The sequence below is a fragment of the Prionailurus bengalensis genome, chromosome A3 (assembly GCF_016509475.1).
Source record: "Prionailurus bengalensis isolate Pbe53 chromosome A3, Fcat_Pben_1.1_paternal_pri, whole genome shotgun sequence".
Classification (NCBI taxonomy): Eukaryota; Metazoa; Chordata; class Mammalia; order Carnivora; family Felidae; genus Prionailurus; species Prionailurus bengalensis.
Window position 1 is genome coordinate 23,705,096 of NC_057354.1, and position 27,754 is coordinate 23,732,849.

At 47.6% G+C, this 27,754-nt stretch overlaps 2 protein-coding genes across 4 annotated transcripts; one reads left to right on the top strand and one right to left on the bottom strand.

Moving 5' to 3' along the window:
* Positions 1 to 1,235: 1,235 nt before the first annotated feature.
* Positions 1,236 to 15,196, bottom strand: ERGIC3 (ERGIC and golgi 3). 2 transcript variants are annotated; one of them, XM_043602537.1, is made up of 14 exons: positions 15,023 to 15,169; positions 14,815 to 14,885; positions 14,618 to 14,705; positions 14,288 to 14,407; positions 9,240 to 9,333; positions 8,250 to 8,415; positions 8,071 to 8,128; positions 4,210 to 4,224; positions 3,556 to 3,587; positions 2,650 to 2,746; positions 2,508 to 2,572; positions 1,785 to 1,921; positions 1,649 to 1,704; positions 1,236 to 1,447 (listed from the first exon to the last, which is right to left on the bottom strand). In XM_043602537.1, exons 1-14 carry the CDS (start codon positions 15,108 to 15,110, stop codon positions 1,368 to 1,370), a joined length of 1,167 nt encoding a protein of 388 aa, XP_043458472.1. In that variant the 5' UTR covers positions 15,111 to 15,169; the 3' UTR covers positions 1,236 to 1,367. The 2 variants fall into 2 exon arrangements, with proteins under 2 accessions (XP_043458472.1, XP_043458473.1); XM_043602538.1 differs by lacking the exon at positions 4,210 to 4,224 and having other exon boundaries at positions 15,023 to 15,196.
* Positions 15,197 to 15,253: 57 nt separating this feature from the next.
* CA3H20orf173 (chromosome A3 C20orf173 homolog) lies at positions 15,254 to 21,920 on the top strand. 2 transcript variants are annotated; one of them, XM_043602539.1, is made up of 4 exons: positions 19,019 to 19,349; positions 20,303 to 20,481; positions 20,562 to 20,736; positions 21,622 to 21,920. In XM_043602539.1, exons 2-4 carry the CDS (start codon positions 20,306 to 20,308, stop codon positions 21,676 to 21,678), a joined length of 408 nt encoding a protein of 135 aa, XP_043458474.1. In that variant the 5' UTR covers positions 19,019 to 19,349; positions 20,303 to 20,305; the 3' UTR covers positions 21,679 to 21,920. The 2 variants fall into 2 exon arrangements, 1 of the variants encoding a protein (XP_043458474.1); XR_006300776.1 differs by lacking the exons at positions 19,019 to 19,349; positions 20,303 to 20,481 and adding an exon at positions 15,254 to 15,371.
* The last annotated feature ends 5,834 nt before the right edge of the window (positions 21,921 to 27,754 follow it).

Sequence of the window (27,754 nt, forward strand, 5' to 3'; positions counted from 1 at the left end):
GGGGTGGTGTGTGTCTTGCATAGCTGCAATTCCCAGTGTTTAGTTGGCAGCTTGTCACAGGGCTCAAATGATGTCACTGGGACCGATTCTCTGCCTCTGGACTCAGCTCTGCTGTCCTCTGGGGCCAGCTCATTTGCACATAAGGTTCCCCCTGGGAGCTGCAGGATGGCAGCACCAGCCTTGTATCTCCCCATATTCACACCTAGAAGAAAGCTTTCCTAGTCCTGGGAGGTCAAACCTTCTCCCAAACACATATGCTGAGAAAGTAGGGAGGTTCCTAGAGGAGATTCAGGATACTATTAACAAGCAGGAATGGTTTCTGGCTGACCTAAAAAAACAAAACAAGGCTCACTACAGCCGGCAGTATCATCTGCAACTTATAAATGAGACATGTCCAAGGTCACACAGCTCGTGGGTGATCACATCAGAGCTGGGTCTCAGGTCTGCCTCTGGAGATTTTGCTATCATCACCCTAGTTGGCTTCCTGTCCTTTCTACTTGAACCCCTACTACTGTCTTACCTGGACACTCCCTGAGAAACAATCGGATGAAGTGACCAGTTGTCAATGTCCCTGCTTCCCTGGGCTGCAGCATGGTGTGGTGTTGGGCCTGGTCCTCCACACTTATTAAGAGCTATACTGGGAAGCCCTGATGAGGTCCAGAGCCGGGGGTCTGAAGCCAGCCTTGCTCCAGAATGGCCACTGCTACCTTCCCTCCATTTTTCAGTTCTGCCTCCTCCTAGAAGACTGTACAGGACGTGCCTGGACCCCTCTTAGTGCTAGGAGTCAGCAGGGGCTTGGCATAGAGCATGGTCAGTGAGGATGAGGGATCAGATGATTGAACCCAGGGTGGCAGGGAGAAGCCCTAGCTTTAGCCATCACTGAAGAGGTGGCAAGCCCCAGCCTGCACCCATGGCCCTAGCACCACGGGGGTCAGACACTCATGAGCCTGTGGGCCATGGTGGCCCCAGGAAGCTCATACTGGAAAGGTCCATCTCAACCCTGGAGCTGAACCCAAAAGGCCCAAAGACCACAGCAGAGGAGGGACTGAGGATGGGGCATTGGGGTGGATATCAGTTTTGTTTGAATAAAGCCCAATTAGCCAGGGGATGTCCACAGGGGGCTCCCAGAGGGCATCTGGCCCGATCTGTCAGTTCTGATTTTCTTCAGTTCATGGCTGTGCAAAGGGCTTGTTTCCAGGCCCTGGCCACACAAGAAGCACATGAAGACCAGCAAGTACTATCACAATCAATAGATTTATCAACCTGTGCTGAGACCGATGCTCTGAGGGGGTCGGAGGGGTGGGGAGAAGGCTGGGAAATGACCACAAGGCCAAAGAGAAAGGGAACAACAGAGGGGAAGGAGACAGCTACGTTGTTTTCCCGAGATCAATTTTCTTCTGGATGGCTCGAGCCGAGTGGTAGATGAGTGAATCGATGAGTCCAGCCACTGGGAACAGAGACAAGGGCTGACACGGGCCTAGTTGGGCCCTTGGCTGAACCCCAGAGCCTTGTCACCTGACTGGCTAGGCCAGCAAGTCCCCTTCACCATGGAGGTGCTCCTCCTCCCCCCAACCCAAAATCCGCAGGGAGCCCAGGCTTTACATTCCCTGCCATGTCCCAACCCCAAACACGCCCTCAAGCTTCTAACCTGTGAACATGCCCCCAATGATAGCGCACACACCAGTCAGGAAGTGGGTGAAGGACCTGGTAGAGGGACAGGGCAGGGGATCAGCAGGTACCCCTGTTCGCTGCAGGTCCAGGCCCCTCCCTTTCCCCACCCTCACCTGTGCTTCTCCGTCAGCTTCACCATCATGGGCGAGAGCTCATAGAGCACAAAGACTCCGGGAAGTCCCTGGTCACCCATCAGCCCATTGGCAACCTTCTCGTGTCTGGTCACAGAGAACTGATTTGTCCTCAGCACCTGGGACAGGAAGGGAGTCTGGGCCAGGGCCGACCCAATCCCCCTCAGCCCTACCCCTGCTCCCACCCCTTGTCCATAGTGCCTTGACTGTGCAGAGGAGAAAACAAGGCCCCAGCTCGCTTATGAACACTGCAAGGCCCGGGGACCACCTAGGCACCCTCCCTTGGCCTTACCACCCCAGCTGCCCCTCAGTCACTAGCTCTTTATAGTTCACCATTCCCAACTACATCTGGTGGATTCTCTCAGTGGGGGTTTAGGGATGGGAAGGAACTCTCCAAGGCTGCATCATGAGCTCCTGGCAAGGCCGGGCTGGACTTCCTATCTGCTGAGATGTTGCTCCACTGGTGACAGCAGCAAGGGGAGGAGGGGACCCAGGAAGAGTTAGCCCCCAACCCAGGGGAGACCCCGGGGACAATGAGCACCCGTGGAATGGATGGAGGCAGTTTGGACAAGTAGAAAGTGCAAGCGCTTTGAAGTCCGACAGTGTGGGCCCTGCACTCTCGCTGTGAAAGTAAATCACCTACCCTCTCTGAGCCTCTGCTTGTCACCAAGAGGGACCCTGATACCTGAGCTCCTGCCGACTTACCTCCCCGTCTACCTTCATGTACACTGTAGGTACCACCTTCACAAAGTACTGGAACATCATGGAGGCTGCAGGGAGAAGAGAGCACTGGGCATGGGTGCTGGGTAGGGCTCTCCTAACTGGGGGCTACCTCCCAGGCTGGTACCTTGGGGTGCGGTGACGTTGGTGCGGTCTAGGGGGTTCACAATGCCTGGGTAGTCTTCCCCGAATGACAGGTGCCGGATGTAGTGGGTCATGTTGATCTGCAAGCAATACCAGCACCTGAGCCTCGAGCGCTCATGGCCCCAACAGGCCTCACCCCATCAAAGGTTCCGTGGTACAGTGGCAGACAGGGATGCCTGGGCTTGGGGAAGGGATGTGTGGTGAGGCAGGAGGGAGGGCAGGGTCCTGCCTGGGAGAATCTGATCAAGACAGGCAGAACCCCCATGCCCCACCAGGGAACAGAGTCTATGGCCTCTGGACCTCCACAGTCTGAGGTTCTGGCTGCATCCAAACATACGGCAAATAAAGACCGGGCATGGACCTGTTGTGGCAGGTGCCAGATGTGCCTGCAAGTCTTGAGCCAGGGAAGCCTAGGCTGGAGGGGCCCCAGATTTCCTAGCTCCAACTCCTGTCCTGATTCGGTCTTTATCAGCCTCAGCTATTAGAGGGATCTTTAAAAACGTGTAAACTTGATTACATCATGACACTGGTTAAAGGGCCAACAGCCTCCAGGAAGCTCTCAGGAGGAAGACCAGACTGCAGCTCTGCCTGAGTCCTATGTGGTCTGGTCCCCACCAACCTCTCCAGCCACACCAGCCCCTACAGTTGCTGAGAAGTGCCCCGCTCCCTCCTGACTTGGCTGGAGGCTCCCTCTGCCCAGGATGCTCCTGTCCAACCCCATCCCCTATCTCCAGCCTGCACAGATCTCAGTTCTTGACCCTCAGACTGATTCCCTGGCCAAATATGGTGTATTTTTATCTGCTCCCCCATCCCAGGACATCCCTGTGGAGAAATGAAGGCAGCATCCATCTCCCACCCTCATCCGCCCTGCATGGTCTCTGGTACTTACATTGTCCAGGCCAAAGCTCTGCAAGTCATGGACTAGGAGAGAAGGGAGAAGGTGTCACCAGGTGGAGTAGGACTGGCCTCCTGGCTCCCTCAGCATCCTTGCTCAGGCCTCCTCACCCCTCCTTCTGGAGTGGGACTGCCCGGCTCCTCTTTGACCCTTCATTCCCCTCAGCCTGGCTCTGCTGGAGCCTGTGTGCAAGTACACACCCTCCTGGGCCTAAGAACAGACCCCATTTCTTCCCTGACATATACAGGGAGCCCTTTACAGGCATCACACCAGGTTTTCATTCCCACCAAGTCCCTGCTTACACCTCAGGAAACAAACCCCACTGACTCTATCTCCCACTAAATAGAGCTGATGGACAACTGCTGAACCCCAAGGTGAGGCGAGACCAGAGAATGCCATCCAAGCACTTTCCCTGCCCCCCTGCCCCTACCCCCCTACAGCCCCCAAAGGAAATGCCATGGGTAGTCTATACCATCTATTCCAGAACAAGTACTTCCTGCCCTCTGGCCCTGATCCCTCCTGCTTCAAGAAACCCTACCTGAAAAATAAGACCCCTATTCCAGGCCCATCCAAACCTCCCCCCTTCCTGGGAGGGTAGGCTGCCCCAGAAGTGGGGGCTTGGCCTCCCTGGGGGGCAGGGCCACTTACTCTCCACAGCATGTACTGCAGCATGGGGGAGGGAAGGAGAGAGAAGGGAGGAAGAGAAAAAAGATTGAGAGCTTCACAATGAGAACCATGGAGCAAAATAACATGGTAGAAAGGAAGACTGGAATATTCCTGCCTTGGCAGTAGGGTCTGGACCTAGCTAACAAGTCTCCTCTTGCACTAGTCTCCAGGGTAACTCCTCCCCAGCCAGGGAAAAATACGAGGGGTCTTGGGGCAGAAGTATGGTGGCCTAGGAAGAACAAAAGACCTAGAGCCAATAAGCCACTTTCCTAGCTGTGTGACCTTGGGCAAGTCACTTGCCCTCTCTGGACCTCAGTGATCTTTACAAAGGGCTGTCGTGAGGACCAGGTAGGATCTAAGATGGAAAAGCACTAAGTGAACTTTATAATCTTCCCCCCTCCCCCACCCAAAGCAACAAGGGTGTCAGAAACTAGCTTCCGGACCTTTAATTCGGTCAGATCTCTGGCCTCAGGCAATTGTAGCTTTGTGTTTTAAATATCCTCCCAGGATATGGAATACCCTTTGCCCTGGGTTCCCTGACTCTAAGGCAGCCTAGGTGGAGAAGAGAGGCTGCTGCCTGCCAGACTGCCTCCTACTGAATGCCTCCAGACCCTGTGCCAACAGCTCGACACTGGTGGTCTTCCCACCATTCCAGTGAGACCACCTTTCTCCCAACCCCCTCCAGAATAGAGAGGGGGCTCCAGACCCACCTCCTGCCCCTCCCCAACACTCAGCCGCCCCGCTGCCCCGCCCCCCCCCCCCCCCTTCAAGATCAGCTGGGCTATCTCCAGCAGGCCCTTTACTCCTGCTTCCCTTAGTGATGAGGCATCTCAGGACCGCCAACTCATCTCTCATCCCCTGGACTCCTGTCACACCGTGGCTCTGTACATCCCCCAGTATGACCCCGACTCCCATCCCTCCCAGGGGGCTCCATCACTCATCAGCGAAACCCCTACATCTTCAACCTCTACACATTCCACTCACCTTCTTGCTCCAACCGCAGCCTGGCTCTCCCTCAAAGGTGCCCTGTAGCCCTCTTAGTGGCGACAGTTTCTTCCCCACATTTATCCTCCTTTGTGGCATGAAGTGAGGCCCTCCTTGCTCCTTAATGCCACTTCCAGATCACTGACCCTCGAGCTGCCCTAAAATTCCCAGCTTTGCAGCTCGTGCCAAACTATCCCAACTATCCCTACTTATTTTAATCACTATCAGATCCACCCAGAACAGCGGGTCAGCCCTTCCATGCCTCTTCTCAGTGGTTCTAGCCTCTGGCCACAACTCACTCCTCACAACCCTGTCACACTGCCTGATGGTGTCCCCATCACCCGGCTGCCATCCTACCTGTCCAGACGTAGTCTGCCTTTCCTCCTGTTGCCGAATTTGGGCTTTATTCTACACTTCTGAGGTACTAGATTCTGTCTTTTTCCTTCTCAAGGACTTCACTCTGACAACTGTCCCTCCCACCCATGGAGCATGACTTTTGCTAACTATTCAGCAGACTATTTCCCACAGCATGTTAACCTACGTCACATGTCGCACCTCTGGCAAAACCACGCCGTTGAGCCCACATTTCCCTCCAGCATCAGCACACTCTCCTCCCTTTACAGCAAACTCTACAAAAGACCTGTCCTTACTCATCGGCTCAACTCCTCTCCCATTCTCTCCAGAGCCCACGCAATGGGTGCTCCCTATCACTCCACAAAAACTACTGTCAAGGTCACAATGACTACCACCATGTCATACACCCAATGGGCAACTCGTACTTGATGTCCGGAAGCATCTGATACAGTTTTGGAAACACCTCCATCCCCAGGCTTTCAGGACACCACCTCCTGGCGGGCATTCTCCTCTCACAAGTGTTTCTTACTGGTCTTCTTGCCGTGTCTTCCCCCGCTCCCCCCCTCCCCAACGTATACCCCACCTCTCCACGTCCCCCCCCCCCCGCCCCGTTCTCCCCCTGCCCGCACTCTGATAGTGGAGGTGCCATGCTCAGTCCTTTGAGTCCTCCTCTCCACCTACCCTCACCTGCAGGGGGCCCTCACCCAGTTCCATGGTTTTACATGCCTGAGGACTCCCACATCTGTATCTCTGTGCCAGACCTCTCCCCTGACCTCCACATTGAACAGCCAACTGCTTACTTGCATCTGGGTGGTCTAAAAGGATGCCCAAATCCCACTGCTCTAAACCCGTACAAAGCTGAATTTCACTTTACTCGCCCAGCCATCTAAACTTGTTCCTCTGAATTTTCCCCTCCCCTTAAATGGCAACTTCATCCTCACTACTCAGGCACAAAACTTCAGAGTCATCCTTGACTGCTCCCCTTCCCTCACCCTTCACACCCATCAGCCACTCCTCTTGGCATTACCCTCAAACGTAAGTAATTACTGCTTGGCCCTCCACTACCAGCCTGGCCTGGCACCCATCATCCTGTGCTGGGATGGACCATCGCAATGGCCTCCCATTGGCCTCTCTGGTTCTGTCCTGCCCCTCTTCCCCATATTATCCACACAGCAGAGTGCCGCCTACTTCTGAAAGTCAAGTCACATCATGAAGCATCTCCTCAGATCCCTTGGATGGCCTTGTATCTCATGGACAGTAAGAGCCCTTGTCCCTGTGGTGTCCTTCCACGCCCTGCCTGCCATGGCCCTGTTACCTGGTTCACCTTATCACTAACCACACCAGCCTGCTCCAGCCCCCAGCTTTCTTACTGCACCTTGAACTTGCCAAGCATACTCTCTCCTCAGAGATTTGCATTTGCTCTTCTCTCTGCTTCAAATCCTTCGCCCAGACATCCTTATGGCCAGCTCCTTCACTTTCTTCAGGTCTTTACTCAAATGCCACCCCGTTAGAGTCTCTCTGCCCCCAATACACAGCAGCGCACACACACCATCTCACCAGAGCCCCTCGCCTCTGTCATCTTTGTCCTGCCTTTCTTTGCTTCATGGTACTTAATAGCATCTGATAGTCCATATATTTTACAACTTGTTCATGGTGTTTCTTTACTATATAATGTTCTGAGGACAGGGACTTTGCTTTGTTTGCTGCTGTATTGTTAGCACCCAGACTACAATGGGGCACACGGTAGGTGACTACTAAGTATCTAGTGAATGTACGGGTGAATAAATGAATGAAAATAAGTCCCATTTATTCATCCCTGTGAACAACCCTGTGAGGGTGGTATCAGTATCTTCAGCCCCATTTTACAGGAGGAAAAACTGAGTAGGGCTCAGTATTTCCCAAATCTGATATAACTCAGGAGTGGCAGAACCAGTGTTCCAACCCAGGTCTGCTGATCCCAAAGCCTCACACATGGGTCATCCGATATTGGGGTCTACATTTTGAACAAGTGCCTACCACAAGCTGGGCTCTGTGCTGCAGTCTTTTTTTTTTTTTTAAGTTTATTTATTTTGAGAGAGAGAGAGAGAGAGTGGGGGGGGGGAGGGGCAGAGAGTGAGGGGGAGAGAGAGAATCCCAAACCTACGAACTGAGAGATCATGACCTGAGCTGAAGTCAGATGCTTAAGTGACTGAGCCACCCAGGAGCCCCATGTGCTGCAATCTTTAACCTGCACAAACACCCTAGGAAATAAGTACTATCGTCTCCATTTTATACAGTAGGAAACAAGCTCAAAAAGGTTAAGGAAGTTCCTCAAAGTTCCACACAGCCGTTAGTGTGAGACTGATGTCTGAACCCAGGCAGTCTTGCTCCTCAGCCTGTGCTCTTAACTGTGTGCCAAACTGCTGCCTGAGATGAGGGTCTCTTCTGGGCCAAAGACACAGAACATCAGGCAAGTGCAGGGGTATCCAGGGTCTAAAACTCCCCAGTGGAGGTGGTGTCACTCACCGTGCACATGGGACTGCTGGAAGCTTTTCCCAGGAGCAAAGTGGAAGTTTCCAGCCACCTGTAGGGGATATTCCCTCTCATTCTCCAGCCATTTTCCCCCTTCTCTTGGTCTCCTGAGGGCCCGAGTGGGGCCAACCCGAAGCTCGGCTGGCCCTTTCCCGCCTGAGTCCCTCCTGTACCTTGTTGACCTCTAAGAAGCCATACACCTGGCAGCCTTCATTCTTCTGCTCCTGCATCTTCTGGCTGAAGCCTTCTCGCCGGCACTGCTCGATAGTGTCTGGGTTCTTGAAGGCCCAGCCCCGACGGCGATAAGCCTCCCGCACATCTTCACAGGTGTTACAGCACCTGCAGGAGAGGGGGTGCAGGGTGAGTGTCAAAGAAGCATGAAAACAGAGCTGATACCTTGGGAAATAAAGCAGTTCTGTCCGCTAACAAAGCCTCTGCCAGCCTCATCCTTTGACCACCGATGTTCTCAAAGTATGTTTCCTCAGAGGCATCAGGACTGTTAAAAATGTATATTCCCATTCTGTTTGGGGTGATGAAAAGTTTTACAACAGAGTGGTGCTGGTTGCACGACACTATGAATGTAGTTAATACCACTGAATTGTACACGTGAATGTGGTAAGTTTTATAAGTCATATATTTTACAATACAAAAAAATTTTAAATACATATTCCCAGCCCCTACCCTAGACCCTCTGAATCAGCATCTCAGGGGCCAGGGCCTGAGGAATATAGCAGCAGTTGCCACATATCAAGGGCCTAATTACCTGGGTTGGGCCTTCAACCTCAGTGCTTTACATACAGTATACATTTAATCTTCATGTGACTATTATGGGAAAGGTTATCATCACCCCCCCTTCACAAGAGAGGTTACATGGCTTTGCCCAAGGATGCAAGGGTGGAACCCAGGCAGTTGGATTCTGAGACCACTTCTGAACCAGAGCAGGGGCTGCTTCAGCCTCGTGCGCAGCTGTGGCCCAGGCAGGGCCTGGCCACAGAGCCTCAGTCACTTGCACCAGGATGAGTGACTGAGGCACCCACCCCATCTCCGCTAAATTCTTGGTCCGACTTCCTCCACCTGTGGGAGTCTGACACAGGCTGAGGATGGCCGGCACACAGCACCTGGTGGGAGCTCCCACAACCCTGGGTCCCCGGGGTCCAGCTCACTTGATGTCTTCAGTCTCGGCACCATAGCAGCTCTCACAGCGATCAGGGTCCAGGGAGTCAGGGTCAAACACCTTTACTTCGACTTTCCCAAGCTCTACGGGAAAGGCAGAGGCAGGGGCATCAGCTGGGAGCAGACATCATGAAATCTCCACCCCTGACCCCTGCACAGGCCCTCTGACCTGTGGCTTAGGAATAATAAAAATTATACTAATAGCTAATATTTATATGGCACATACTATGTGCCAGGCACTAAACACTTCCACACGTATTTCTTTAAATAAAAGTAACAGTAATAAAAATAATAACAGCAAATACTAAATGTTAGCTGAGTACAGGTCGCCATACACAGAATGTCTCTTGTCACCCCCACAAGGACTTCATGAAGGTGGGGGTTATTATCCCCATTGTACCTGCAAAGGCGCTGAGGCTCAGAGACGAGGAGTGACTTTGCCCAACGCAACACAGTAAGTGGTAGACTTCAGCCCCAGTTCCCAAGCCTTTAACCACTTCACCGTGGTGCTTCTCCTCAGGCCTCTCTCCCTGCACCTGACTCCCTGCCTCATCATAACTGGTGATTTCAATAGTTAATACCTTGACCTCCTATCTTCCAACAATCTTTTTATTTTGTCATCTCATCTCAGCCTGATCCCACTTCATTTCCACACACATACCTACACCTTGTTATGACCAATTACCGCAAACCTTCCAAAATTCAATTTCAAGTATCCCAATCTTCAACTACTTATCCTTACTTTCCCAGTTCACTATCTCTGGTACCCAGAATCCACCAATTTTTTGACACCACTAACACCATGACCCCTTCATCCCCTCACTTCCCTCCTTATCTAAATTCCATGGTCCAAATGGGGAATGGACAGTGTCTTTAACAAACGCTGCTGGGAAAACTGCATATTCACATGCCAAAAATGAAACTAGACCCCTATCTTACACAACTCACAAAAATCAACTTGAAATAAAGACTTAAATGTAAGACTTCATACTGTAAAACTCCTCAAAGAAAATAGGTAAAGAACTCCCTGATACTGGTCTTGGCAATAATTTTTTGGTTATGATACGAAAAGTACAGATAACAGCAGCAAAAATAAACACGTGGGATTACATCAAAATAAAAATCTACACAGAAGAAACAATTAACAGAATGGAGTAAAATAAAATATTCACAAAAGATATATCTGATAAGGTATTAATATCCAAAATATATAAGGAACTCATACAACTCAACAGCAAAACAAACATACAATACAATTAAAAATGGGCAAAGAACCTGAATAGACATTATTTCAAAAGAAAACATACAAATGGCCAATAGATACATGGAAAAGAGCTTAACATCATTAATCATCAGGGAAGGCAGAATAAAACCATAAGATACACCTCACACCTGTTTGAATCCAAAAAATAAAAAATAAATGAAAACAAGAAAAACCAGTATTGGCGAAGATGTGGAGAAAAGGGAACACTTGTGCACTGTTGGCGGGTTTGTAAATTGGTACAACTATTATGGAAAACAGTATGGAAGTTCCTTGAAAAATTAAAAAGAGAACTACCATATGTTTTAGCAATCCCACTTCTGGGTATATCCAAAAAAAAAAAAAAAAAAAAGGAAAGAAAAGAAAAGAAAAAAGAATAACTTGAAGAGTTATCTGCAGTCCCATGTTCATTGCAGCATTATTTACAACAGCCAAGACATGGAAACAATCTAAGTGTCTGTTAACAGAGGAATGGATAAAGAAAATGTGGTAAATACATATAGTGGAGTATTATTCAGCCATTAAAAGGGAATTCTATTATTTGCAACAACATGGATAAACCTCGAGGACATTACACTAAGTAAAGTAAGTCAGATAAAGAAAGACAACTTCATGATCTCACAAGTGCAATCTAAAAAAGCCTAACTATAGAAACAGAGTAGAATGGTGGTTGCCAGCAGCTGGGGTGGGAGAAATGGGGAAATGTTGGTCAAAGGGTACAAACTTCCAGTTAGAAGATGAATAAATTCTGGGATCTAATGTACAGAATGGTGACTACAGTTAACAATACTATATTGTATACTTGAAATCTGCTAAGAGAGTAGATCTTAAATGTTCTCACCACACACACACACACACACACACACACACACACACACACACAATGTAACTATGTGAAGTGATGGATAATTAGCTAACCATATTGTGTTAATTGTCTCATATATGTAATCAAATCATCACACTGTACACCCTAATTTTACACAATGTATTTCAATTATATCTTGACAAAGGTGGGAAATAAATGCCATGGTCCACTGTTGTAATTATGGTCTTGCACATAGCCAGAACCCATCTGTTCCTCTCTCTTTGTTGTACCAGCCTCGCAAAACCCAAACCCTAGTTAAATTCAACTCTCTGTGCCTACTTCTTGCCTGTGCCTCCTTTAAGACTGCCTGACAGGGGCACCTGGGTGGCTCAGTCAGTTAAGTGTCTGACTTCGGCTCAGGTCATGATCTCACGGTTCGTGAGTTTGACCCCATGTCTGGCTCGTTCTGACAGCTCAGAGCCTGAAGCCTGCTTCGGATTCTGTTTCTTCCTCTCTCTCTGCCCCTCCCTTGCTTGTGCTCTCTCTCTCAAAAATAAATAAACATTAAAAAAAAAAAATAGGCTGCCTGGCAATCCTGCCCCATTTCACTAATCAGCCCAATTTCCATTATCTAAGATGACTAAATTTATTTCTGCCTCTCATCTTTGGCTTCCATAATTCCTTTCCCTTTCTTCACTCTTAGCTAATGACCTTGCTTTCGATTTCCACGAAGAACAGAGAAGCAACAGAATCCACTTAATCTCACCACCAAATCCACCATGTCACCTGCATTCTCCGCCAGCCTCCCCTACTTCTCTGCTTTCTCTTCTGGCAAGACTCCTGAAAGTGTTGTTTTTAGTCAATGTCTCTATTTCCTTTTCTGTCCTTTGGTCAGATTTTCATCCTCAACACTATCGAAACTATTCTTTTTAAAGCCTCCAGTGGCCTCCATGTTGCCAATTGCAATGGTCAGCTCTTACATTTTACTGGACTCTCAGGGGCTTTTGACAGTTGTTCACTCTCCTTAAAACTCTTCTTCCACTTGGCTTTTGCAACATCTTTGGTTCTCTTCTACTTTAATGGCTTAATCTTCCTTCCTAGATCCTCATTTCCTGACTTCTAAATATTGGCGGGGCTCAGGGTACAGTCCCTAGACCTCTCCTCTACCTATATTTACTCCTTAGGTTTTCTCCTCTAGTCCAATAGCTTTGAATGCCATCTCTATGCTGATAACTACATTTGTTTCTCCATCCCTTCTCTAACATCTATACTGGTATATCTAACTTGGCATAAAACTAGGGTATAAAATGGACATTCCAGGTGGTGCCTGGGTGACTCAGTCAGTTGAGCGTCAGACTCTTGATTTTGGCTCAGGTCATGAGATCCCAGGTCATGGGCTCTGTGCTCAGTGTGGAGCCTGCTTAAGATTTTCTCTCACCCTCTGCTCTCCCCCACTCATGCTCTCTATCTCAAATTAAAAAAAAAAAAAAAAAAAAAGCATTTCCTAAATTTAACATGACTCAAACCTGAAATCTACCCCCAAATCCTCATCCTTTCCTGGGGGACCAGTCCCCAAGAAGTCTCCAACAATCATCACCTCCTGGTATTCACATCTTTATGTAGCCTCCATCTCCCACAGTGAATAAGGCTGATCTGGGTAACCACTTGCATATTGCAGAAATGATGGTGTGTAACTTCTGAGTTTGGTTATAAAAGAAGTTGTGATGATTTCCACCTCGTGTTCTCCAAGATCACATGCACAGGGAGAAGCCAGATGCCATGCTATGAGGATATCCACTGAGAGGCCTATGTGGTGAAAGCCCTGAGGCATCTTGCCAACAGCCATACATGTGAGCCCTCTTAGAAGCAGATCCTCCAACCCCAGTCAAGCCTTCAGATGACTGCAGCCCCAGCCAACAGCTTGACTGCAATCTCCTGAGAGACTGTAAGTCAATCACACCACTCTTGAATTCCTAACCCATAGCAACTGATAAAAACAAATGTTTTTGCTCTAAGCCACTAATTTTGGGGGTAATTTGTTACATAACAGCAGATATAGAATATTCCCCCACCTCTCTCACACACCCACACAAAATCCTCCTCCTCCTCCCTGGTCATCCCTATTTCAAGTCATTCATTTGCTCAGGCCACAAACCTTGGAATGAACCTTGACTCTGCTGTCTTATGCCCTACATCCAATCCTACAGCAAATTCTCTGGTTTTACTGGTGTTCAACATATATCTGTTGAATGAACAACTGATAAAACTCACAACACAGCCACCCCTAAGGTGTGAGAAATCACAGCTTTGAGGAGGGTTTTGTTATGGCGGGAAACTGAGTTAACTGTAGGCACTGGGAGGCTGCCTAGAGACAGGAAAGGAAGCTAGGGTGAACAGCTACTTTGTGCCAGGCATCATACACATGACTTCATTTGATCCTATAATTCCATGCGGTGGGTACTATTGTATATCACCACTTTATAGCTGAGGTCACAGACTGCAAGAGACAAAGTTACATCTGAATTTAGGCAATCTAAGTCAAGAACGTAAACTCTTAACCGTAAGCCACCCTGCATTCCAAAGGGGAAGAGCATTAAGGGCTGAATTCAGCTAACAGGATGGGGAAGCAAACACCTAGAGAAGCTTGGAGCCATCTAGAGGAGTTCTGCCACAATGAGAGCACATAAGACCCATCCTCAAACTTCTGTTACCCAACAGTGATAGGCAGAGATTGGAGACCTCTGAGAGTGATAGCCAGGTAGAGTACTCTACTCAATGTACAGAGGCTAGAAGCCTGGATTTCAGTCCACTCTGATCCTTAATAGCTGGGGGACCCTAAGCAAGCCACTTGACTTCTCTGGGTCTTAGTTGCTTCATCTGTCACTTGGCCAACCACATCCCACTTGTCAGAAGAAAGGGGTTGGACATGTCCAGCTCAGGGATCTGAGATCTGGCCTCCTCCTCACAGTTACCATGACGCTCTGCCTCTGAGCTCACGGGGATGCCATCCTTATCCAGCCGTTGCTTGAACAGGTTGTGTTCCACATCCAGCTGCTGCTCCCCAGCCACATCCATGGCATCAATGCTCAGATCTGGAAGCAGGAAGTCAGGGTAAGGTACTTGGATCCTAGGAGCAAAGGAATCTGGGTTTTGGAGGGAAAGGGGATGCTGGGACTATCTTGGGGCTGCAGCGGTTAGGGAAAGAAGGTTGTCCTGGGGTCCCATCCAGAATCTAAGGCTGGAGATGTGAATCTGGAAGCCCACCTCAGAACTTGTAACTCCCACGCCTGGTGAGTACTCACAGGCACAAGGCATGTGCGGAAAAAATACGTCGATGTTGATCTTCAGTTTGTCTCCCCGTGACTTGTCCACGTAGAGTTCAGGATGCACCTGGAGCAGCACTACCTCAGTAAGATTCGACCCCCTGCCTCTCCTTTCCACCCCCATCCCTAGAATACAGAGCCCCGCCCACGTAGTAGCCCCCCCCCCCCCCCCTTACCTCAGTGGTGAGGTAATACTGAAGCTCGGACAGAAACAGTAGCAGCATGAGAAGGCCACTGACAATGGTCACTGCGGGGAAGAGAGCGAGGGTCAGAATGGCCTCTGATCCACTCTCTCAAGCCCCCCATAGGCCAGGCAGGGTCCAGGCGCCCGGCCAAGCTCTTCGACACCCCTGTCCCCGCAACCCCGGCCCCGCTGCGGCCTACCCGTGGCGCCCCCGCAGGTCTTGACCCGGAAGTCCTCCAGAGTCTTGGGGTAGGCATCGAACTGCTTGAGCTTCCCTAGCGCCTCCATGGGGACCAGCCGGAAAGGGGACGCCAGCCGGCCCGCCCCTGCAGCCTCCTGCTTCCGGCCCGGAGCTTGAGCCACGCCCCCCTCTCTTTTCGCACGCAGGCGCAGCAACGCGCACGCTTGGCCCCACCCCTCGCCGGTGTTCTCACTCAGGTCCCACCCTCCCCTCCAGCGGTCGGGTGCTGAATGCTGCGGAGTTTAAACACCCTGTGGGAGGTCGTCCGTGGACCAGGTACCTGGAGGCGTGGTTGCCCCGCAGAAACAGTAAGAGCCCCATTTGCTTATGTTGACCGAAGAACTGCGCCAAGAACCTCACATGAGATTCTTGGAACAACTTGGAACCTCCTAGAACAGAGACTTTTTTTTTTTTTTTTTTTTTTTACCCTTTCAACGTTTATTCATCTTTGGGACAGAGAGAGACAGAGCATGAACGGGGGAGGGGCAGAGAGAGAGGGAGACACAGAATCCGAAACAGGCTCCAGGCTCTGAGCCATCAGCCCAGAGCCCGACGCGGGGCTCAAACTCACGGACCGCGAGATCGTGACCTGGCTGAAGTCGGACGCTTAACCGACTGCGCCACCCAGGCGCCCCTAGAACAGTGACTTTCAAAGCGTCTCCAACCAGCAACCTCATCACCTGGGCGCTGGTTAAAAATGCGTGTTATGGGGCCCCACCACAGACTTGCTGAATCAGAAACTCTAGGAGTGGCTCCCAGGTGATTTTCTGCAGTTAAGTTTGAGAATCACCGCTACAGAAAGTAGGTGTGGAGGCGCCTGGGTGGCTCAGTTGGTTAACCCTCTTGATTTTTGGCTCAGGTCATGGTCTCACAGTTTAGATCCAGCCTCGCGTGGGATTCTCTCTCTCCTCTCTCTCTGCTCCTCTCCTGTTCTCTCTCTCTCTCTCTCAAAAAAAAAAAAAAAAAAAAAAGAAGAGAGAAAGGAAGGAAGAAAAAAAGGGAGGGAGGGAGAGAGGGAGAGAGAAAAAGAGAAAGAAAAGAAAAAAAAAAGTGTGATGTTTATATCCATTTTCTGAAACAGAAACTGTCCTGGAGAAGGTGAGTAATTTACCCTATATCACAGCTCATTCTTTTGGACCTCGAAGTACCCTGGGAGCCAGGACCTATTGGGTTGATTTTACTCAAACAGCCTCTCCGTGCTTCTGAACATGGCGCATGAAGGTGCTTGGCTCAGGTCATTTTAGTGATGTAAGACCAGAACTTTGATAAAAGGTGGCACAGGAGACTGTGGTAGTCTGTAGGAGAAACTGACTGACGCACTGGATTAGGGAAGGCTTCCAGGAAGAGGAGAAGGGACACCAGAGCTGGTTGCTTTTTGGCAGCCTGACTCAGGAGAAGCTGAGCAATGTCAGAGTCCCCCTTCTGCCCTCAGGCTGCAGTTTTCTAGGGAAGGGAGGAAAGAACGAACTAGCTCATGGGAACTGGAAACTGACAGTATGCCAACCGCTCTAATCTATTTTACCCTCAGAACAACCCTGGGAGGTAGGCACTGTTTCAAACCCCATGTATAGATGAGGAAGCCAAGAAGTGAGTTGACTTTGCCTAAGGTTAACGGGACAGCTGGGGTTCAAGGCCTGTTTTTTCTGGCTCCAGAGTCTGGGTCCTTTCCGCACATTAGTTACCACCACCAAGTGCGAGTGGCATCTATTCTTGGATGAATGACCAAGGATGTTAGCAGAAATTGTCCTTTACTCTCTGGCTTGTGCCCATTTGGTGCTCTTCCACGTTTAACTTCCTAACCCTCTCTCCTCAGTGAGGCTCCAGGCTTAATGACCCTCATTCACTTCTTCAACACATATTTATTGAGCTCTTCCTATTTCCCAGATCTCCCCTGGGAGATGGAAATACCATGGTAAATAAGATAGGGCTCATGTCTCCCTCAAGAAACTTTCAGTATGGGGTAGAAAGAGGCAGACAAAAAAATGTGTATACACACCACTTAGAAATGATTAAGATGGTAAATTTTGTTATGTGTATTTTACCACATAAACAATTGGAAAAAAGTAAATAATAATTAAAGAGCATAATGTGCCTTGTACTCTGAAGCAAATAAACAGGGCACTGTAACAGGGACAACAGGGGTGGGGGACCTTCTGTTTTAAAAATTCCAGAATTAGATGGTCCTTCCCTTTTTGGAATTCTTTTAGGTGGCCAAGGAGACCAAGACACTGACTAGTTAGAGACTTCACTCTTCATAATGTCAGGCTTTATACTGATGCTTCAACCTTCTCCGTCAAGTGGGATCCTTCAACCTTTGGAGCAAGTGGGGCCTATACTGGACTCATTCACTGCACATGGGGCTGCACTGGTCCCCTGCAGCTACAGCCTACAAGCCCAACCAGAGAAGAGGAAGTTTTCAGGCCCTTTCGTTAGTTCCTTCTGCCCTGTCACAGTCTTCTTTTACCTTATATCCACACTGATAAACTTTCCCTAATTGTTAAAGAAATAAATATATTTGCAGATGTTACATGTTCTTCTTTCCCAGTGCAGATGGACCAATTTTCTCTTGGGAGAAATACGGGGACCTTGGTGTATCTGGATTGAAAATAATAATCACAGTGTAGAAATCCCACTACTCACCCTGAGAAGGAAGAATCATAATATAGCTGTGTCAGTGGGTCTCAGAGTCCAATTAGTAGAGGTTCTTATAGACTTTAATAATACTGAGGTCAGGGAATGAACCCTAAGATGAATGCCATTTAAAATGAGACTTGAAAGGGAAGAAACCAGACAGGTGAAGTACTGAGTGGGAGGGAGCAATGTGTTCCAGGAAGAGGAATTGCAAGTGCAAAGGTCCTGGGGTGACATAGAACTTGGAAAGTTCTAGAAACAAGAAAAAGCCAGAATGGCTGAAAACTGTGAGATGAGTGAGAATTTTGGATTTTATTCTGTATGGATTTTATTCTGATACCATTTTCAGGATTTATGCAGGAAATTAATTTAAGATCATGTCAGTTGCTAGCTGAAGAATGGGTGAAGGATGGATAGAACAGAAGCAGATATACCAGTTAGGATGCTATTGCAGGTTGTAGGAGGAAAACACAAGCTTTTCTTTAGAAAACAAAAATATAATTAGAAAATGATCTTCCATTTTAATAAAGGAATTGGGTTTTTTTTTCTTTTTTTCCTGTAAAATACTTTTCTGGCTAGATCGATCTATTAAGCTAAGACAGTGGTTCTTAAAGTGTGGTCCCTGGACCAGCAGCATTGTCATCACCTGAGAATTTGTTAGAAATGCAAATTCTCAGGCACACCCCAGAAAAACCAAATGAGAGACTGTGGGGATGAGGCTCAGCATTCTGTGTTTTTATGAAGCTCTCCAGGTGATTCTGATGCATACTCTTGTTTGAGAAGCACTGGGCTAAGAGTCCCAAGCAAATATTTTTTATTTGCATTCTGGTGCAACCCACATAAGGAAGGCTCTTCTTTCAATATTTGTAAAACATTATTTATATAATTACATAAGTCACAAAACAATTACCAGTGTGAAAGCTAATTATAAAGGTTCTAGTTCAGAGCACCTGGTTGGCACAGTTGGTTAAGTGTCCAACTCTTGATTTCAGCTCAGGTCATGATCTCACGGTTCGTGAGATCTGCACTGACAGTGCAAAGCCTGCTTGGGATCCTCCCTCTCCCTCTTTTTCTGTCCCTCCCCCTCCCGTGTTCTCTGTCTCTCTAAAAATAAATCAATAAACATTTTTCAAAAAATGCAAAAATAAAGGTTCTAGTTTCAGTAATATGTAGACTTAATCCTGGAAACCTTCCTGGTGAAAAACATCTTGAAATGCTAAATAACAATGATCTCTTTGAACACATAGCTGACTCATGAAAAAGTAAGGGAAATTCCCAGGGGCTAAAATTGAAAGAGTTAAAGAAAGCAGGGTCACCTGGGTGGCTCAGTATTTTAGTTCCCTCTCAACTCCGTTCATGTATCCCATAAATATATATTTTTTAATGATTCTAAGTCCCCATTCTCATAGATCTTATGTTTAGTGTAGGTCGCTGGTGTATTCCAGACAGGATAGAGTGGCAGCTTTGCCCAGGTAGGCGACAAGAGGGAGGTCACAATGTGTACGTTGTGATGACATCTATGGAGTAACTGGTGGCATGGAGAACCCCACTGAGAGCTAAGCCTTCCTCCTGTGGGGAGGATACGGGACCCGCCATAAGTTATCTCTCTGTCCCTGCATCTGCCATCCTAGGGCCAGCCAGAGTCCTCTTTGGAGGTGAGCAAATGGATATGGAGCCGGGACATGATAGACTGGGAGGAGGTGTGGTGTGGAGGGTTGAGGAGCCACGGGGGCCAATGGAACAGAGAGATGCTGGAGCCTCAGTTCCTCCTTCTTCTCAGTCCTGGGTAGAGAAGTCAGTCTGCTGCCTGCCACGAGACTCGTCATCTGGGCTGAACATGAAGCACTTGTGGCAGATTTTTGTCCTGTGGGGCTTCTGGGTGCTCATCTTGTGGCTGATGGCCCCCTGCCTGGATCCAAAACCTGAATCGGCACCCCAGGGAAAACTGATGGTCTTGGTACTGGGGCATTGCAACTGCCCTTGGTTCAAATTCAGGAAGAGTGGCTGCCCATCTGAAACACTAAACTCCTCCCTCTGCTACCACAGAGTTGGAGAACGGGGCTGGTGTGCTGAATGCTATGAGAAGATGATGGAGTACCTGAAGAGGGCAACAGAGTCCAGGACTCCTCATGCTGTGCTCTGGTGGCTGGCTAGTGGTCAACCCTGGGCCTGGTCCCTTGCCTTGTCCTTCCAAAGCCTAGCCTATATCCCACATTCCCACCAAACCCCTGCCCTCAGTCCTGGCTTAGTGCACCTCTAATCTTTTTTTTTTGTTAAGTTTATTTATTTATTTTGAGAGAAGAGCACAAGCTTGAGTGGGTGAGAGGTAGAGAGAGAGGAGAGAAAAAAATCCCAAGAAGGCTCTGCACTGACAGTACAGAGTCTGATGTGGGGCTCAAACCTACGAACCATGAGATCATGACCTGAGCCAAAATCAAGAGCCAGACGCTTAACTGACCGAGCCACCCAGATGCCCCACACTTCTCATCTTCACAACCTCAACCCCTGACCGCCAGTTCTGGGATCTCACCCTCCGGATCTGCTTTCTTTCCACTAGAGCTGATACCCAGGTCCCAACCCCCAATCTCCTCCCTTCTGCTGTTTCCAGGACATGAACTCAGCAAGTGGTTTTGGCAAAATGTGGAAAAAGGTGTTCAAGGGGATTCCCAGACTCTCAGTGAGCCATTTCCATTGCTACTGTGGGACTTGTACTTTGGTGGGGAACTCCAAGATCCTGCGGGCCTCCGGCCTTGGCAACAATATCAACCAGTGGACCCTAGCCTTCGGGTGTGTGCTGGGGAGAGGGCAGGACATGGGAAGGTCAAGGGTGTCCTCAGAGTTCTGGAAGTTCCTGCTCTCTTTTCCAGAATGAACCAGGGCCCTGTCCAGAGCATTGAAAAGGTGGGGAACCAAACCATAGGATGCTTCATCTATCCTGGGAATGCCAACAGCCAGGGCTCTTGGAGACAGCTGCTGCTTCTGCTGCTGCTGCTGCTGAAGCTTTCTGGTCTGGTGTGGACTTCAGATGCTCCAAGTGAGGAGGTGATGGTCTGGGACTCCAAATGTTCTTAGCTTGGGGATGAGGGGAGGTCATTGCAGGGGAGGACAGAAGAGCTCCAGGGACACCCTCTGCTGGCTAATTAGGGACATCTGCAGAATCTCCCCAGGTCTCAGCCTGCTGAACCTCCCCCCACTTCCTAATTCTCTTAGATTTTGGAAGGTGGTCCAGTTCCCTAGTGGAATGGAAGACAGCAAAGACCCAGTAAGGGTATGGGAGGGAGTAAGATGTGGCTGTGGGGTGCTGTGGGAAGGGGTCCAGTTCAGCCCCCTCTCCCTTTTTTCCCCACCTCCTGGTGATCAGCCCCACTTTCCTTAGGTATAACAAAGGCAGCTGGCTGGATGACCAGGGCCAGTATGCCTTCCTGGGGCTCATGGCTCTGTCTGTGCCTTGCGCATCTGTGACCAGGTTAGGAAAGCGTCTTGTCCATTTCTCACACAAGACTTCTCTCCTCCATACCTTCAGCATAGAGTCTAAAAATTTCTACCTGGCTTTCAAGATTGTGTATAATCTGACCCCTCTCCTCCCTTCTTCTCTCCCAGGCTCACACAATGGGCTTCTTGGTGTTCCCCGAATACCAGCTGCCTTCTGCCTTTTCACACACTGCTGCCTTTTCCTGGGATACCCTTCTCTTGTGTCCCTGGGGAATCCTCTCTTCCTCCAATATGATGAGGAGCAGCTAGTTGATACTCTGTTTTCTGGGCTCAGGGGACCCCTCTGTGTGTTCAGAGTGTGTCTTCCCTGGAGAATATGAGCTCTGTTCTCCCAGCTCCAGGAGGCAGTCTTTCACACTTGATGTTGAATGAGGGGAGCTGGGACAAAGACAGGATTCAGCTTACTGACACATACATTCCTCTCTCATTCACCAGGATGCCTACTTTGGATTTGGATCAGAAAAGCAAAGAAAGGGGTGGAATGACTGTTAATCAGACCAATGATTACAAGGAGATTTTGTCCATACAGAGCATGGAAGCAGAAATGGAAGTCAGCTACAGTGTGTTGGGCAAGCTCACTGTCCACATGCGACACCCTGCAGAGTTCATGCAAGTCCTAGTCCTTTGGACCTCAACAAAGCAGGTTGTTGGGATGACAGCAGCAGCAGCAGCAGGGGTAACAGGCAAAAAGAAATTATATGGAGACCAGTCTGGTGCTGAATAAAATTCTGGTCATATCTGTTGCCTATGAGGACAGTGTCAGGGAAGGATATCTTGATATCCAGATCTCAGGGGCAATATTTTCCTTAATTTTTGTCTGATCCCACGTCATGCGAGGTGGTGTACATTTAGACCCAAGCTCACACAAAGTGCAAGGCCAGACCGAGTTCTTGGGGGAAGCTCTTTTCCTACCTGATGAAGAGATAAGGCTTAGTGTTTCATCCTATGCTGGGGGTGGGTTTTTTCTTTTTTAATTTTCTTTTTTATTTTTTAAAATTTATATCCAAATTAGTTAGCATATAGTGCAACAATGATTTCAGGAGTAGATTCCTTAGTGACCCTTACCCATTTATCCCATCCCCCCTCCCACAACCCCTCCAGTAACCCATCATATTTATGAGTCTCTTCTGTTTTATCCCCTTCCCTGTTTTTATATTAGTTTTGTTTCCCTTCCCTTATGTTCATCTGTTTTGTCTCTTAAAGTCCTCATATGAGTGAAGTCATATGATATTTGTCTTTCTCTAATTTCACTTAGCATAATACCCTCCAGTTCCATCCACGTAGTTGCAAATGGCAAGATTTCATTCTTTTTGATTGCCGAGTAATACTCCATTGTGTGTGTGTGTGTGTGTGTGTGTGTGTGTGTGTGTGTATGTGTATATATATATATACCACATCTTCTTTATGCATTCATCCATCGATGGACATTTGGGCTCTTTCCATACTTTGGCTATTGTTGATAGTGCTGCTATAAACATGGGGGTGCATGTGTCCCTTTGAAACAGCACATTCTGTATCCCGTGGATAAATGCCTAGTAGTGCAATTGCTAGGTTGTAGGGTAGTTCTATTTTTAGTTTTTTGAGGAACCTCCATACTGTTTTCCAGAGTGGCTGCACCAGCGTGCATTCTCACCAACAATGCAAAAGAGATCCTTTTTCTCCGCATCCTCACCAACATCTGTTGTTGCCTGAGTTGTTAATGTGAGCTATTCTGACAGGTGTCAGGTGGTATCTCATTGTGGTTTTGATTTGTATTTCCCTGATGATGAGTGATGTTGAGCATTTTTTCATGTGTCGGTTGGCCATCTGGATGTCTTCTTTGGAGAAGTGTCTATTCATGTCTTTTGCCCATTTCTTCACTGGATTATTTGTTTTTTTGGGTGTTGAGTTTGATAAGTTCTTTATAGATTTTGGATACTAACCCTTTATCTGATATGTCATTTGCAAATATCTTCTCCCATTCTGTCGGTTGCCTTTTAGTTTTGCTGATTGTTTCCTTCACCGTGCAGAAGCTTTTTATTTTGATGAGGTCCCAGTAGTTCATTTTTGCTTTTGTTTCCCTTGCCTCCAGAGACGTGTTGAGTAAGTTGCTGCGGCCAAGATCAAAGAGGTTTTTGCCTGCTTTCTCCTCGAGGATTTTGATGGCTTCCTGTATTACATTTAGGTCTTTCATCCATTTTGAGTTTATTTTTGTGTATGGTGTAAGAAAGTGGTCCAGGTTCATTCTTCTGCATGTTGCTGTCCAGTTTTCCCAGCACCACTTGCTGAAGAGACTGTCTTTATTTCATTGGATATTCTTTTCTGCTTTGTCAAAGATTAGCTGGCCATACGTTTTTGGGTCCATTTCTGGGTTCTCTATTCTGTTCCATTGATCTGAGTGTCTGTTCTTGTGTCAGTACCATACTGTCTTGATGACTACAGCTTTGTAGTATGGCTTGAAGTCTGGGATTGTGATGCCTCCTGCTTTGGTTTTCTTTTTCAAGATCGCTTTGGCTATTCGGGGTCTTTTCTGGTTCCATACAAATTTTAGGATTATTCTAGCTCTGTGAAGAATGCTGGTGTTACTTTGATAGGGATCGCATTGAATATGTAGATTGCTTTGGGTAGTATCAAAATTTTAACAATATTTGTTCTTCCTATCCAGAAGCATGGAATCTTTTTCCATTTTTTTCTTCAATTTCTTTCATAAGCTTTCTATAGTTTTCAGTGTATAGATTTTTCACCTCTTTGGTTAGATTTATTCCTAGGTATTTTATGTTTTTTTGTGCAACTGTAAATGGGATCAATTCCTTGATTTCTCTTTCTGTCGCTTCATTGTTGGTGTATAGGAATGCAACCGATTTCTGTGCATTGATTTTATACCCTACAACTTTGCTGAATTCATGAATCAATTCTAGCAGTTTTTTGGTGTAATCTTTTGGGTTTTCCATGTAGAGTATCATGTCACATGCGAAGAGTGAAAGTTTGACTTCCTCCTGGCTGATTTGGATGCCTTTTATTTCTTTGTGTTGTCTGATTACAGAGGCTAAGACTTCCAATACTATGTTGAGTAACAGTGGCGAGAGTGGACATCCCTGTCTTGTTCCTGACCTTAGGGGGAAAGCTCTCAGTTTTTCCCCATTGAGGGTGATATTAGCATTGGGTTGTTCATATATGGCTTTTATATTCTCGAGGTATGCTTCTTCTATCCCTACTTTCTTGAGGTTTTCTTTTTTATCAAGAAAAGATGCTGTATTTTGTCAAATGCTTTCTCTGCATCTATTGAGAGGATCATATAGCTCTTGTCCTTTCTTTTATTGATGTGATGAATCACGTTAATTGTTTTGCGGATATTGAACTAGCCCTGCATCCCAGGTATAAATCCCGCTTTGTCGTGGTGAATAATTTTTTTAATGTATTGTTGGATCCGGTTGGCTAATATCTTGTTGAGGATTTTTGCATCCATGTTCATCAGGGAAATTGGTCTATAGTTCTCCTTTTTAGTGGGATCTCTGTCTGGTTTTGGAATCAAGGTAGTGCTGGCTTCATAGAAAGAGTTTGGAAGTTTTCCTTCTGTTTCTATTTTTTGGAACAGTTTTAAGAGAATAGGTGTTAACTCTTCCTTAAATGTTTGGTAGAATTCCCCTGGAAAGCCATCTGACCCTGGAATCTTGTTTTTTGGCAGATTTTTTATTACTAATTCAATTTCCTTACTGGTTATGGGTCTGTTCAAATTTTTTATTTCTTTCTGTTTCGGTTTTGGTAGTGTATATGTTTCTAGAAATGTGTCCATTTCTCCAGATTACCCATTTTATTGGCATATAATTGCTCATAATATTCTCTTATTATTGTTTTTATTTCTATTATGTTGGTTGTGACCTCTCCTCTTTCATTCTTGATTTTATTTACTTGGGTTCTTTCCTTTTTCTTTTTGATCAAACTGGCTAGTGGCTTATCAATTTGGTTAATTCTTTCAAAGAACCAGCTTCTGGTTTCATTGATCTCTTCTACCGGTTTTTTTGTTGTTGTTGTTTTGATAGCATTAATTTCTGCTCTAATCTTTATTATTTCCTGTCTTCTGCTGGTTTTGGGTTTTATTTGCTGTTCTTTTTCTAGCTCCTTAAGGTGTCAGGTTAGGTTGTATATCTGAGATCTTTCTTCCTTCTTTAGGAAGGCCTGGATTGCTATATACTTTCCTCTTATAACTGCCTTTGCTGCGTCCCAGAGGTTTTGGGTGGGGGTGGTATCATTTTCATTGACTTCCATATACTTTTTAATTTCCTCTTTAACTGCTTGGTTAGCCCATTCATTCTTTAGTAGGATGTTCTTCAGTCTCCAAGTATTTGTTACCTTTCCACAATTATTCTTGTGGCTGATTTCGAGTTTCATAGCGTTGTGGTCTGAAAATATGCACGGTATGATCTCGATCTTTTTGTACTTACTTAGGGCTTTGTGTCCTAGTATATGGTCTATTCTGGAGAATGGTCCATGTGCCCTGGACACCCGTCCTCTGTGTTCAGCTATCGTCCACTCCCTGCTTTTTCACTCTCCGTGACCAGGCCCCAGGCAGTACTTCTCTAACGAGTTTTGTCTCAGATGTGGCTGTTTTTCCTGGCCCCTTATTTCCGAAGGACTGTGGCTTTGACCCGTTCCGCCCCTCTGTGGGAGGGTCTCACTGGCAATGGCCGAATGAGCAATGGCGGAATGTCGGCTGCACCCAGGAACGCTTGCTGGACCCTGCTGCTGCCGGTGCCCGGAGACTGCAGCCAGGTGCCAGCCCGCCCCAGAAAAAGCTCGTGAGACAGTGTAGCAGCAGCATTTCAGGGATTATGGAAAATCACAACACACATCTGGTACCTGGCTTCACCCTTGCCAACCTTGCCCCAGCACCGGCAAATGTGGCCGCCTTCTGGGGTCTGCTGGGACCAGGTGGCTTCAACAGTCTTTATCAAATGTCCTTCCAGCAGTGGAACCACTTTTCCCCATGTGGCTCAAGAACCTCCCGGACCCCACTCTGCTCCTGGGGATTCGCCCTTCCCACCAGAGCACCGCCAGGTATCGAGCTGCGGGGTTGCAGCCTTTGTGCTCCCCTTGTTTACAGTCTTAGTGGAATTTAAACCCTCCCCTTTCTCCTTTATCCCTTTTTGGTTTAGTCCCTGTGGCTATTTCCAATTTTCCACTTTGTCTCCAGCTGCTTTTGGGGAGGGGTGCTTTCCTCGTATTCTCCACCCTGCTCCCCAGTCTCTGTCGTCTCTCCACCCACAAAAGTGGTTCCCTACCCTCCGCTGCTTCTCGCTCCCCAAATTTACCATTCCGCGCCGCATACCTGCTGAATTCTGTGGCTCAGGTTGTGCAGATTGTTGTGTTAATTCTCCAATCAGTTTTCTAGGTGTGTAGGATGGTTTAGTGTTGGTCTGGCTGTATTTCATGGACGTGAGACACACAAAAAATTTCCATGCTATTCCGCCGTCTTGGCTCCTCCTCTTTCTATACCACATCTTCTTTACCCATTTATCCATCGATGAACATTTGGGCTCTTTCCATACTTTGGCCGTTGTTGATAGTGCTGCTATAAACATGGGGGTGCATGTGTCCCTTCGAAACAGCACACCTGTATCCCGTGGATAAATGCCTAGTAGTACAATTGCTGGGTCGTAGGGTAGCTCTATTTTTAGTTTTTTGAGGAACCTCCATACTGTTTTCCAGAGTGGCTGCACCAGCTTGCATTCCCAAGTTGGGGGGGGGGGGTGGTTTCTAGCTTAGCTTTTTGCTGAAGGTTCAGCTCCATGTGGCTCCCAATGTTTTGTAGGGGCCCCCATTCCTTCTCTGCCTCCCCTGGGCTCAAGGTCCTCTGCCCACACAGGCATTTACCTCCTAAATTCCTGGGCCCCTCAGGCAGTGCAAGCACTCTCTGTACTGTTTTTCAGTTCTTTTTTCATCTGGAGACTTCCAAATATTTTTTGTTTGACCTCTGCTCTGCATTTAAAATAGTTTTTACTAGGGGCATCTGGGTGGCCTAGTCGGTTAAGCACCCAACTTTGGTCCAGGTCATGATCTTGTGGTTCATGAGTTTGAGCCCAGCGTCTGGCTCTGTGCTGACAGCTCAGAGCTTGGAGCCTGCTTCAGTTTCTATCTCCTTCTCTCTCTGCCCCTCTCCAACTCGTATTCTGTCTCTGTCTCTCTCTATAAAATAAATAAAACATAAAAAATTTAGAAAACAAAAAAGTTCTTATTAAAACAATTTGTATGTTCATAAAATTTTCAACGAATTCAGGAAGGATACACAAGACTAATTAGGAATGGTGGTTGTGTCTGGGGATAGAAGTTATCTCTGGAGAATAAGCAGGGAATAAGGTGGGGATGGATTCTTTCCTTTCACTTACTTTCTGTACCTTTTGGACTGTATACCACAGACCCATCTTACACATTAAAAATGAATACAACTAAAAAAATGTAATACTGTATTTTGACCGGCGGTTCTGGATTTCTGTAGCAGGAGAGCTTTCAGGTTATGTTTTGCTAGAACTGGAGCCCAAACTAAGTCTTCATCGCTGTCCTGCAGTGACATGAGCGTGGTGAGTATGTGATA